The sequence below is a fragment of the Pseudopipra pipra genome, chromosome 9 (genome assembly GCF_036250125.1).
Source record: "Pseudopipra pipra isolate bDixPip1 chromosome 9, bDixPip1.hap1, whole genome shotgun sequence".
Taxonomy (NCBI): Eukaryota; Metazoa; Chordata; class Aves; order Passeriformes; family Pipridae; genus Pseudopipra; species Pseudopipra pipra.
In genome coordinates this window covers 12263370-12276604 of record NC_087557.1, presented here as the reverse complement: position 1 = coordinate 12276604, position 13235 = coordinate 12263370, and the positions used below count along the sequence as shown (strand labels likewise).

Here is a 13235-nt window from a genome sequence, read left to right as displayed (position 1 = left end):
TGAGCATCTTTGGTCACATGTTTGAATGGGATACTGGCACTGGAGAATGGAATGATAACGCAGTTATAAGTTCTCTTTAGTGAAATGACAAATCCAATGTTTTCCCAATATGAACACATGCTAACAAAATTAGAAATAGTAGAGTTTAACTTTTTCTCTTTATAAGTAATTTTTTAGAGTTAAGAAGCAATGTACATTTTCACTAGAAGCACTTTTTTTGCAAAAAGCTTATAGTAACTCCATAAATCCCTGAATTTGGAGAACCTCCCCTTAAGAACATGTGCAATTCAGTATGTCCCTGAAAGTAGCAGATAGCATGAATCAATTTGCCTAAGTGCATTGTGCAGCAAATGTTTGTGCAGCAAACATTAGCCACAAAACATAATGCCATTTTTGATAAAGGGACCCTCTGAACAGTAGACCAACTTATCACTTCTGTAGTCCCATTTTCCCCTTCTGTCAGTAACAGTTCTAATATTTTATATTATAAAGATTTAAAACCTGTTATATTTAGTGGATGGTCTCCTCACTACTTGCCCAGAAGTTACAGTAATTAGTACTTTGAAATTAAAATATGTTTCATTTCTTGAAATTGATAGATTTCCTATACATGCTGCAAATCACTTCTGCACAGGTATTTGGAGAATAGGTTAAGCCCACAGCTACATGTTCAGTGTACTTGTCTGGCTGGGATGGAGCATAACCAGTGGGTTTTATTACTATTGTCTTTAAAGTGTAAGGTTATGAAAAAAGGTGAACACAGCCTTCAGTGCCTCATCTCACAAACAATAATGAAGGCATATTAATTGTTTTCACTCTTCAGAGGGAAAAGAACTCGGAACAAAGAACATCCTTCAAGTTTAGCAGTCACCATCTAGATAATGAGCAACTAATCACCACTCTCAAACTGTATAATTTTATTTCAAAACACAAAAAAAATAGGAACATTGTTTTTAAACAAAGCTTACCTTTAGTTTCTTATTTAGTTTACAGCAGTATCTGTATAACATTGCCAAATTTAAAGGTCCAAAATCTCCATAGAAACTGGGGAAAAAAACCAAAAAACAGTGTTATTTATACAAAAGAGTTAGGCAAATTTCAATGTCCATGTTGTTGGTAATTAAAGCTGCAAATTAGTAACTTTTACAGGATACAGAGTAGCCAATATACAGGGAACAACAGATAAGTCCTTCATTGGTTCATTTAAGAGGACAACAGTAACAATTAATTTGAACTCATTTGTAGCTTCAGTTTAAGATATTCCAGTAACTACCTTTCCCATTATATACACACACTAACTACAGAATTTTTTTCTTCATCCCATGATATGCAGTCTGGTTTTGACCAAAACTACAGAGTAAAGAATATCAAGACATGATCTACATTTAAGCCATGTTGACATCCTAGATAAAGATTCTACAACTGCTTAAGATGAAAATATATCATTACACAGTATTAAGAATAAGCTACATAGAATTTCTTATGGGTAATAAAATTTATTGAATTATGTCCAGTCTTGATCTGTCTGAAAATTAAGCATATTTCTTCATATCCCATCCTTCACTATTCCAGAGATTATATATTACATATACACTTTACGCTGAATTATTTTTCCCTTTGTCCCACAATCCTCATCTCTAGACTGTTCTTCCAATCTATTATTTATTTCATATTGTCAATACCAACTCCTCATTGTTCTTGTTTCTCTCCTAGATTTCTAAACAATCTCTTCTAGAGCTTTCTCCCTCTCCATTCATTGTGCAAAACTGCTCAAAATTTAAGCTTCCCCCAATAATTTTCCTTTTGTGTATAGAAATCTGTCTTGATGATCTTTTTGGTGCTTATAACTTCATTAATATCCTCTTCCCCACATTCTCTCAAATAAGAAAGCCAAGAGCAGTGCAAAAAAGAGACAACTGTATTAGTCTGATCACTATCTAGGACAAGCAGCCTGCCTGCCACACCAATGCTATTTCAGTATCATCTACTTTACAATATCAAGTAACAATGTAAGTGTTGGTTAAGATTCAGTTCAGCCCTTCAGAACAAAATATTAAGATGTAATTACAGAAGCTAACTAGCTGGATGACAGAGCAAGTTATCCAACTACTAGAACTTTATTTGCAGGTTGTACAGAAGTAACCAACTCAAGAGGAAAATCCAGTGGCAGTAAAGCAGGGCTTAACTTCAGAACTCCATCTCAGCTAAGTCTCCAGATACAGTCAACAGTTATAGGTATTTTTAAAATAAAACCCTCCATACGGTTTTTCAGAGGTGAAATAAAAAAGTTCTAGAGACAAGTATGAGTTATGACAAAAAAGAAATTAAAACTGGAGCTCTAACAACACTGTAGCTTCTAGAAAAGCCGCATAGAAGGTTTACTAACATCTCTCCCATACTGCTGCACTAACACCTTCTTCAAATAAAAAAAACCCCACCCTGTCTTGCTCCATTAACTTTAGAGTATTCTTTCACTTAAATATATGATGGAAGAGTAGAACTTAGGATGTAAAGATTATTTTTGAAAAATACTTTTTAAAGTATTGTGAAACAACATGGAATGTGATAGTTACTATAAAACAGAATACTTTTTTAAAAACCATTGTGAGCAAAGTAGTTGAAAGATTTAGTGGAATTCACAGTTCACCTAAAGAACTGAAGAACTCTATAAGCCATGCTTTACGATAAGTTTTTATTTTATTACTATTCATTTGCTAGAAGTACATCAATATGAAGTCATATATCCACTTCTACTTTTCCACATGATTAAATTCAAACAGAAGTATAGGAAAAGTACACAAAAATTAATTTACAAATTTATCCACAACAGACAAGTTACTGTTTTGATGGCAGAAGGATAAAATACATTTGAGTCTATCCATGAAGCAAAATGAAGCTATTAAGCTTCTCAGCTATCGAGTGAAAGATGTCACAATCTTTGACTGACTATTTTTCCATCACCTATTCCCATTAAGTATGGTGTGCTTCTCTTAACACAGTGGAGGCCAGGGGCAGAAGTATCTGTGTTTAAGTCTCTGGTCCTGTCACCATTTGTCTGTGTTGCAGAAACAAAATATTTCTCAGAATCCAAACACAATCATAAAGGAAAGGTACTTTTAGTCAGTGCTGCACCAGCACTACTACTACATAAAACCACTGGCAATTCCCAAGTTATTTACATAACACCATGTAGGCAGTATAAACCAGCCACTGGCTTCACTTACAAAACACTGGGGTTTACATGTGAGGCAAAAAGGTTATGTTACATGCATAATTTTAACTTTCTCCACTTAATACCTCTAAAGTGAAATAAGATGGATTATCCTTTTTTTTTTTAGTGGGGCTAAGTGAAACAAGTGCTCTACAAACCTCCAAATCAAAGAGTTCTCTGAAAGATAATACAAGGCTCTGTACTGAAGTCAATGAACTCTGATCTACGAAATCTTCCTTCAATTTACATCCTTAGACCTAAACACAATTTCTGACATGTTTAAGAAGAAGGGTTTAATCTCATGCACCCTCATTACTTTTTCTATAAAAGCCCATTTATATACTTGAATTAGAGACACTTGATCCTGACTCACCCAGAAGATTTTCATCTTAAGAACAGAATTTTGACATACAGTTAAATGTAAGCAGAAGATGAGAAATGGGAGGTATAGGGAATGGGGAAGAAACGACACACCAAGTCACCATCTGAGTAAAGAATTTTATTGGGCAAAAGTTGAAGATAAATATAAGAAAAAGTCAAATCCTATTACATGATAGTCACTGATAACAATCCACTCATTATTTTACTTCCACCTCTTTTACATCTAGGTATTTTAACAATGCATTTAAATACAGTAAGAAATCGGGATGTCTCTGAAGCTTAAGCCAGTTAAGAGAGAACCACTTACAATGGAGGTGGGAACCACATATGAGGAACAGATGGCAGGTATGGTATTAATTAACATTTAATTATATTTTGTTTTAATCAAGTACCTAGATGATAGCTGAAATTATTCTTCCCCCCTCAACCCATGGAGGCTTGCTATCCTTAGGCTTCTCAAACTAAGTAGCAAAACTCCAGAATATACTAGATGAATATTTCAGTAGTCTAGTATCATGATAGTATTCAAAAATACTATCATGATGCTACCTGGAAGCAGTAGCTTAAGTTTCTGGTATCTGTATTCTCCTTAGAATAGACTCCTAGAACCACTTCTTCCTATAATTTATTACAACATAAGATCTGAGGCATTTGCTATACTGTGTCATAGGAAGGGTCATCCACCTAGAAAGGCCAGCCCATAAAGGGCTCATTGGTTTACTCTGTCATGCAAGCAGCTACTGTAAATTCTTCCAGGGGATTCAACGGAATGTAGCCCTCAACTCTTGAGATAGCAACAAAGTCGTTTCCAACTGCAGTTCCATGGGAGGCCACGTGAAGGTGCCATGAGTCAGTTCAAGCCTAAACTGGCACCTCTTCTGAATGCAAAAGTCACTTTTCACCAAGCATTTGAATACCTGACCCTGGAGTTTCAGAAAAATGATAAACAGATTTCCTATCTTGAACTATTGGATGGTGCCTGGTTATAGTCAATGAAGGAATAATATAGCCTGGCACACATTTAATTGAATTGATAACCTCCACAGAATTACAGATTATGCTAAATTGGAAGGGACCCATCAGGATCATCGAGTCCAAGAATCACAGTACATGCCTGACAGTATTGTCCAAACACTTCCGGAACACAGACAGGTTTGGTGCTGTGACCACTTCCCTGGGGAGCCTGCTCCAGTGTCCTGGAACAGGATACTGGTTTTTTTCACCCTCTGGGTGAAAAACCTTCTCCTGATCCAACCTAAACCTCCCTCGACTCAGCTTCATGCTATTTCCTCTAGTCCTGTGACTCGTCATGAGAGCGAAGAGATCAGTACCTGCCCTTCCACTTTCCCTCATGAGGATGTTGAAGGTGGCAATGCAGTCTCCCCTCAGTCTCCATTTATCCAGGCTGAACAGACCAAGTGCCCTCAGCCACTCCTCATAAAGCCTCCTCTCCAGACCCTTCACCATCTTTGCAGCTCTCCTTTGGATGCTCTCTAGTAGCTTTTTCATATTGTGGTGCCCCAAACTGCACACAATATTCAAGGTGAGGTCACCCCAGTGCAGAGCAGAGCAGGACAATTCCCTCCCTCAACCAGCTGGCCATGCTTTGCCTGATGCCCCTCAGGACAGGGCTGGCCCTCCTGGCTGCCAGGGCACCACTGACTCATATTCAACTTGCATGAACCAGGACCCCCAGGTCCTTTTCCGCAGTGCTGCTCTCCAGCCTCTGGTTTCCCAGTCTATACACACAACCAGGGTTGCCCCATCTCAGGTGCAGAATTCGGCACTTACCCTTGTTAAACTCCATATGGTTGGTGACTGCCCATGTCTCTAATTTGTCAAGGTCCATATTAACATCAGTCAATTGATCAGGCCAAGATATCAAGTTATCTTCCAAAGAGAAAATGCATTGCTAATGCCTTACTCCAGATCCCTGATACTTTTTCCCTACAGATGAAAACACCAGAGTGGTAGTTTTCCATTGCCATTCACTTCCCATCAGGGCCTGATGTTACTTGCATGCCACCTTACTCAGCCATTGATTTAGTAACTTGAAAATAGAGCCACCATTTCACAACTGCATTCATTTTCTGGAGTATGTATCCCAGAAAAGGAGTACAACTACTCCCCAAAGTACAAGTTTGCCTTCTTGAAGACTAGCAATCATATAAAGTAATTTACCTGCCAAAACAGGAACCCCCCAAGCTTGAAATTACTCAATCCAAAAGATAAAAGCCAAGAACTTTGTAAAATAACATATATACAGCTTCTTAACTGCAAAGCTTCACTAATTTTTCAGCATTTTACAATCAGAATTTACAATTTTACAATTAAAATTAAGCAATGAGACTGAATTACAGTAAGAGAAAAATTCTCCACTTGTTTCTCCTTCCTTTTTTCCTAGGCTGGAACATTCAGATTACTGCACTCCGAGGGCCCTACTGCATCTGCTCTGAGTCTGGCCATTAAGCAGTACAAGAATCAGGTACTGCAGAAGTGGCCAACTGGCCATTACAGGTACTTGCTTCAAATCATAAGCTGAACACATCTTACACAAGAAAGTTCCTGGATGAGCATCAAAAGGATCAGTCCACCCATTCATTACAACCTAACTGCTACTCAGGAAATCTTACCTATTCAGTCTTCTTTCTCCTGCTTCCTAGAGTGTGTTTCTCCTCCCTACTTCTCAAGCACATGAAAATAGGTGTGATACTCAGTGGCACTGTTTCCCTGCTCTAGCCCAGTGATTCCAGTAACACGTGAATTCCTGGGAGCTTTCTTATTTGGGCCGAGACAAAATCCCTAATACTTAATACTACTTAGGGATCGCATGCTTCTGAATAGACAAAGGATGATACAGCAAATACAACCCTGGAAAAATCACCTCACTGCTTGCATCTGGAGGTAGGAATAAAGTAGAGGCTCTGTATTATTCAAAAAAAACCCCAGGTATTAACTCAATTTCTTCTTGGAACTTCCAAATCCTCCTCAAGATCCAGATTCTTCAAAATCCAACAAGAATTCATTGATTTAAGTTCTAGGTAATTAAACAGCTATTCCAAATACATTCTTTTTTAATGCAATGCTCCTTGACATCAAAAATAAATTATGAAGAGGTTGTTCACAAAAAGCTTCCCTCTGGACGAATCTTCAGGTCCTGCTAGAAGCCTAGTCTCTTTGGAAAGAGAGTCATCTTAACAGAGGCCAAGATCCTCAAATGGTCTTTCCTGTACCAAGCTACACTCCTGCCCAATATAAAACTGGGACCTAGGAAACAGTTCTGGTTTATCCTGGTACCCTTTTACTGGGGGGGGGGGAAGAAGAGAGAAAAAATTGCTCAATACTACTGGCAAATGCTTTTATCTTTTACCTATGAAAAAGCAAAGACCAATGTGGTATGCAGAGACCAATGCGTAGGTATAAAATTTATGAAACTGCTGGACTGAAAAGTACACCACAGGTGTTAAGGGATAGCACTTTACAAGTATCAAATGTGAAGTTATGTCAGAAGTTTGTGTCTGAAGGAAAAATTGACACTCTCAGTTAGATCTTCTGATTTAATTTCTGAAGTGAAATTAAAATTTCTCATTTTAAGGTGGAAAACGAAATAAAGCTGGAGCATTACTCTTAATACCCACCTGTAAGAATTCAACATGCAGAAGTTTTTCTCCTCTGTATTTACATTCACATTGATAGAAGTTAGAAGTTGGGAAATTTCCTTTTTTTTTTTTTATTTTGGACTTCAGCTTACTAGGTTGTCTTGGTCATCCAACTGTCAAGGTCAAGTCTTCAAAAGTACTGGAGTGAACAAGGAAGCCCCTGTTCTCTGTGAAGCAACAGCTCTGATTGTTGGAACGAGTTTAAGTTAAAGTTTTCTGTTCCCTTTCAAATGATATAAACCACAGAATGATGGAGAAGTTCAGGTTTCTTATGCAAGTACTGTTACTGAAGAGCAGAAAGAAGCATTTAGCCAAAGCAAAACCAGGCAAGCTAACCCTTACTCTTCTCACAGGAAACTGCTTCTTTGCATATACACATGCAGTGGAGGAAACAGTACTAACTGAATTTTGTTGTAGCTAAGCATCTGAAAGTCTTATTCTATTGCTGCATAACCAAAGTAGCTAACGTGAAGACTGCTGTGAAATGGGCAAGTAACATGCCATTGCTTGAAAGAAAGCTTTAGTGTAAAGCATAGGATACACAGAGACTATCATATTAACTCCTTTTACAGCCTAGATGATGTCAGAGATTAGATCTGCAAAGGCTGTTTATACAAGAGATCCAAAGTGAGAACAAATGACTGAATAAAACCGTTATGATTTATGAAGGTTGCCATTACAATTTACCAGTAAGAGATTCCTGTTTCACATTATTTAGATTTTAATTTTGTTTGAGAAAGCTACTCAACAATAAAAAAGGACATTAAAAGTTGCTTTGATAAAACTATAAGAAAGCCAAGTTAACCAGTCAAGTGTAGTATTCTCAATCCAGATCTGTTTACTGAAAGGTGAAACATGAAAGACGCTATTCTTAGAGAATAAAAAGCTTCTTACTTAATTGAGGTTTTGCCAAGGCAAGGCTTGTCTATTTGCCAAATGACAGTCTTCATCAAGCTGGATTATTTCTCATTAACTCCATTTTGCTGAAGTAATAGTTACCTGCACTACATTATCCTGAAAGATTGCGTTCCATTATAAGCAGTAGCTCAGACTTTCTCAGGAGGAAAGTCAGAGAGTTTCAGAAAACCTCTGACAAAATCTTACAGAAAGAGAACCATTAAAAAGATTTCAGAATTGTATAATTTCATTCAGTTTCTTGTTCTCTTAACTGAGGCATTTACATATCATTTCCCTAGCATAATAGGTTCAAGGTTAAATTGCAGCACATTTAACTAGTGACAGTTGTAGTGAGTTCCTAGTCAGGAAGCATTTCAGATGGGCTTAAATGCTTTTAAGAACACCTTCATTATCTCTTTAAACTGTGCATGTTTAAATAAGACAGTGTTATGAATTCACCAGAACAGCTGAAAACTTCAAGTGAAAACTGAAGGCTAAAGTGCTCAAGATTACATAACCACACTTTGTGTACAATTTAGTAATAAACCACGTGACAGGCTGCAATAGCAAGTCAGCATTTACCAGACCAAAACTTCCAAAACCATTAGATCTAGCACTACGGCTGCTCTGTTTAATAAATGGGGTATACCACTAATGTACAAAATTACTTCCTTATGTCTCTTCAAGAGTGGGAGAAAAAGGAAGCGAGGCAGTAAGTTTTTAAGTACTGCATGATCCAATAACAGGCCCTCTGTGATCAGACAACTCCAAACCTACATATTCATGAGGTTTTCAGATCAGATACTGCTTCAGTGAAGCAAACTGACACCTCTGTAAAGTCAGCTAAATAAAATTCTGTAACAAGCTAACAGAATAAGGCCCAAAGAAAAGCAGTTTATTTCTAAGCTCAATGAAGTATCTTCGTCACTACTGTGATGCATCTAAACAAAGTTAAGCCAATAAGCAGTTGTATTAACATAATTAATTACATACCTCACAAGTGCTGAGGATTGCATAACTGAGTAGACATGTCCTATCCTCCTCCTAAGAACACTGAACAGTTCATTTGATAAGAAAGCAGAACTGGCCATGAAATTCTGATCACAACAAGCCAGGCAGGCCATCTTGAATAAAGACTCTGGAAACCACTGTTCTGAGCTATAGCACTTCAACTCACGTCCAAGTATTTATTTTGCTATCATGTAACAAATACTTCAAACCACTTTCTCAGAAACAAGGCTGCATTTTTGATAAAACGAGCAGCAGATCTGACCTGGTGTATTAAAGTTACATTCCACTACTACTTACAGGCGAGCCCTGACACGAAGCTCCCCACTTTGTGTGCAGCCTGTGAAACACAACACACTGATGTCAAGCTTGCTGATGAGCACAGGGGAAGCTACAGCAAAATTAGTATTTCCCCAAGAACCGAGTCCTGCGTTCTAGTCCTCAATTTGCCTCTAGCTGTCCAAATTCAGAAAGATATTAAAGAGATACATAAAATTATAACCCTAATGACACCTGTTTTTGCTTCCCTGAGACCATATAAACTTCTTTAAATATGAGGGAGAAAAGAGAGGGGGGGGGAATAAAATGAGGCATGGGTTTACTACTAAATGTTGCATACACTGATAGTGATAGGTGCAGCAATACAAATATCAGGGGAAAGTTTAGCAATGTTATGCCAAAGAGTTAGGTTATTATAGAAAATTCATTGATACCACCTGGTAACTGTCACTTAATTTCTACCTCATATCACATTTTAGTATTTTGAGAGCACAAAAGTGAGAGTACTATTATGGTATCAAATATAGGATACCTTTAAAACAGGCAAAATAGAGTAGGAACTGTCAATTCAGAAAATACACCATTAATTACATGTCCAAAATCTTTAGATGTGCTCTAGAAAAAGAAAACTGCTTCCTTCAATTATCTGGTAATTATATGTGATATCAGGTTACACCTGATATGTACTTAACAGATAACTGGGTTCAGGAGTATACCCATGGAATTTCTGTTACACATTAAAGAAAATTACTTTCCCCCTCCCCTTCAAATTTCTCTGTACTTTTTTCTTTTTTTTTAAATATGACATTGTCCTCATACAAAATATCCCAGTAACAGTCCTTGGTTAGCACAGTCCTCTGTAACTAACAGTAGAGAAGTGTTTCCCCTTCTTACCCATAAGATCAAAAGCTACATAAAATTCCTTCACCCTTCCTAGAAGCATATTAAGAATTAAAACCAAAACACCTCACATCAAGAATAACACAGAAGTCAAGAAGGAGAACAAGCTTTTTTCATTAAAGAAAGTGGAACATTTTCACATAAGGCAAATTGCTCAGGACCTTCCCCAATTGAATTCTGCTTTCAATATTAGGTCAACCTTGCCTTGGGGTACTCCCAAGGTGCCTTCCAATCTAAATTCCTTAATGATCATTACAGAACTTACTCCCAACCCAAGCAGCTGATTATAAAAGTCAACTTTCAGCACAAATCATTGGGAACTTCAGTAGAAGATGCACAGCTTAAGATGAGAAAGACTCAAAAACGTGTAGAAAACACACTCTAAAACTGCAAGCTGGGCATAGAAAGTAAGCTAAAAACCAAGGAGGACTGGTTTACACCTTCACAGGAACAGTGCTGAAGTCACTATAGAAGTAAAGGAAGAATGGCTGATGCTCACAAATTCTTCAACCCAGATGGAAAGTTTTACAAAAAATAGGAGCACACTTTTTGTTTCACTTCTGTTACAGCAACGCCTTTGTCAAGTAGCTAGATAAACCATCACACATGAAACAGTTGAGTTGGGAACAAAGTACAGAGCATCTACTTTTTAACCACAGCATAGAGTGGTTACTTTATTTTTTAAGTGTATTTTGTGTCCTTTAATAGTATTCACAACTATAATCAATTTTACTTTTTACCTTCTATGTGTAGTCAGTGTTTTCCAAACACATGAAGCTTTTACTTCACAGAAAATACTTTTTCAGCTGTTCTAAAGCTACAAAAGCCATCAGGAAGTGCTATCACAAAACCTTCTTATAAAACAAGTTGCAGATGCTCTTTAAAAGCACATTTAAACATTGCATTCTTAAAATTCTATATTAAAGGTGATCACTTCATAACTCTATAAAGGGAAACACAGGAAACAAACTATTGTTTCATCTATTCGTGCCAAACAAGAGTCTTCTATTTAAGTCACCATTTAATAAAATGTAATTAGAGATCTTCTCCATGTTTTAAACAAATCTTACAAGGCTCAGATACCCTTCTCCTAGTTCAACTACAATTTAAGCCTTGCAGCTGTTTTTGTGGGTCTTTTTTATAGCAGTAATCTGGTTAAACTAGTTTCAGCTAATATATAAATATATTCCGGATAACTTTATACTCATGTTCTGTGCAAGTAACTAAATGGGGCAAAAAATATTCGACACAGTATCAAAGTGTGTTGGGAAGACCCTCAGGTGATCACTTTGAATATGCAAAACGTAACAGATCACAACACTTACTTTTCATAGACCAGTTCCTCATCCGTACAAAAGTAGTGGGTATTTACGGTACTTTTCGGTTTATTTCGTAAAGTAGCGAAGTACAACCGATCTGAAAGACAGATTAGGGCAGAGCGTCGGTCGGTGCGGGCAGATGCCCCGCCGGCTGCCCGGGGCACGCCTGTCACCCCGCGGCCCGGGGCGGAAGAGGCTCCGCCGCTCCTTTTTCTGCTGCGTGAGCGCCCGGACCGCTCCGCCCGCGGGCCCTGCCCTGCAGGGCCCCCCCGGGCACCTTCGGGAGAGGCCCCGCGGGCGGGAGAGGCTCTGACCCCGGGCACGGCCGCACACAGCAACAGGTGCCGGCCCCGCGCCCTCCCCGCCGGGGGAGCGGGGGCAGGACCCGCCGAGGTGCGCCCGCGGCAACCGGGGGCGGGCAGCCCGCCGAGCCCGCCAGGAAAAGGGGCCGAGCACGCAGCAAAGCCGGGGCAGGGAGGCGGGAAAAGCCAGCGGGGTTCCTCTCTGAGGGAAGCCTCGGGACCCCCGCGGGCAGGGGACGGGGCGGCTCCCGCCCCGCTCTCACCTTTCACGAACTCCGAGGCTCCCCCCAGCACTTCGGAGGCAGCCGCCGGCGGCTCCATCTTAAACAGGGCGCGGAGCAGCGAGGCGCGGGGCGGCTCCGAGCTCATGGCGCTCTCGGGCAGCGCCGGCGGGGCCGGGGCGCGCTCGCTGGGACCCGACCCGCTGCCCGGAGGGGCCGCCCGCCGGGGCCCACGGTGCTGCGAGCGCGGCGGCCGCAGCCCGCATAGGAGCGGGAGCGGAGCCGAGAACGAGCCTCGGGACACGGCGGGCGAGCACCCACAAGGACTCCAGCTCCACCCCGCCCCCAGCCGGGAGACGCCCCCGGATAAAGCGGCAGCGGGCGGTTACCAAGCGACCGGCGGCGCTCTGGCAACCGCGTTACGGAGCCTTTGTCTCGCCCGGCCCAGGGCTGACGCTGAGAGTGACCGGCCCCCCCGCGCTCGCCCCCCGGCCCGGCAGCGCCCCTGCTCCGCCAGGCAGCGCCTCTGCGCCCGGCGTGGCCCCGCCTCCGCCCCGCCTGCCCTGCCGCCCACCGCCCGGGCAGCGCCGCCGCGCCCCGCTGAGCTGCTCGCTGCCTTTCCCCGCCCGGGGGCGGCCCGTGGCACAGGGCCCCGCGGGGACAGGGCGGGTGCCGAGGTGCAGCTCGGCGGGGAGCGGCGCTGGGCCGGAGCGGCGCCTCAGCAGCTCGGGCGGGCTCCGGCCGGGGGCGGGCGGGCGGCAGAAGCGGCTCTGGCGGAGCCGAGCACGGGGAACCGCGCAGCTCTCGCTGCCCTACCTGGGGCACCACTCACCGTGACAGACAGGCCCGCTCGCCAATCAAGGCCCGCCCTTCTGCGCCTCCAGCCAATGAGCGAGCGCTGCCCGGGGAAGCGCCCCGCCCACGGCCGCCCGCGGGCCGGGGTTTGTGCTGCTCCTGGGGCGGGGGCCGGGCCGGGCGGGGCAGAGCCCGGGGCAGCGGGGCTCGGGAAGGTGCTTGCGGATGGAAAGAGCTCTCCTAACGCGCTGGCTCGAGCTGTG

The 13235-nt window shown here is 41.7% G+C and overlaps 1 protein-coding gene across 1 annotated transcript in view; it reads right to left on the bottom strand.

Annotated features, from left to right (window-relative positions):
- CDC14A (cell division cycle 14A) overlaps positions 1-12459 on the bottom strand; it is a 56379-nt gene extending 43920 nt beyond the window's left edge. Inside the window, 3 exon segments of the mRNA XM_064664576.1 lie at positions 969-1044; positions 11661-11751; positions 12220-12459. Coding sequence (XP_064520646.1) covers positions 969-1044; positions 11661-11751; positions 12220-12325 — 273 coding nt within the window. The 5' untranslated portion in view covers positions 12326-12459.
- Positions 12460-13235: the final 776 nt, after the last annotated feature.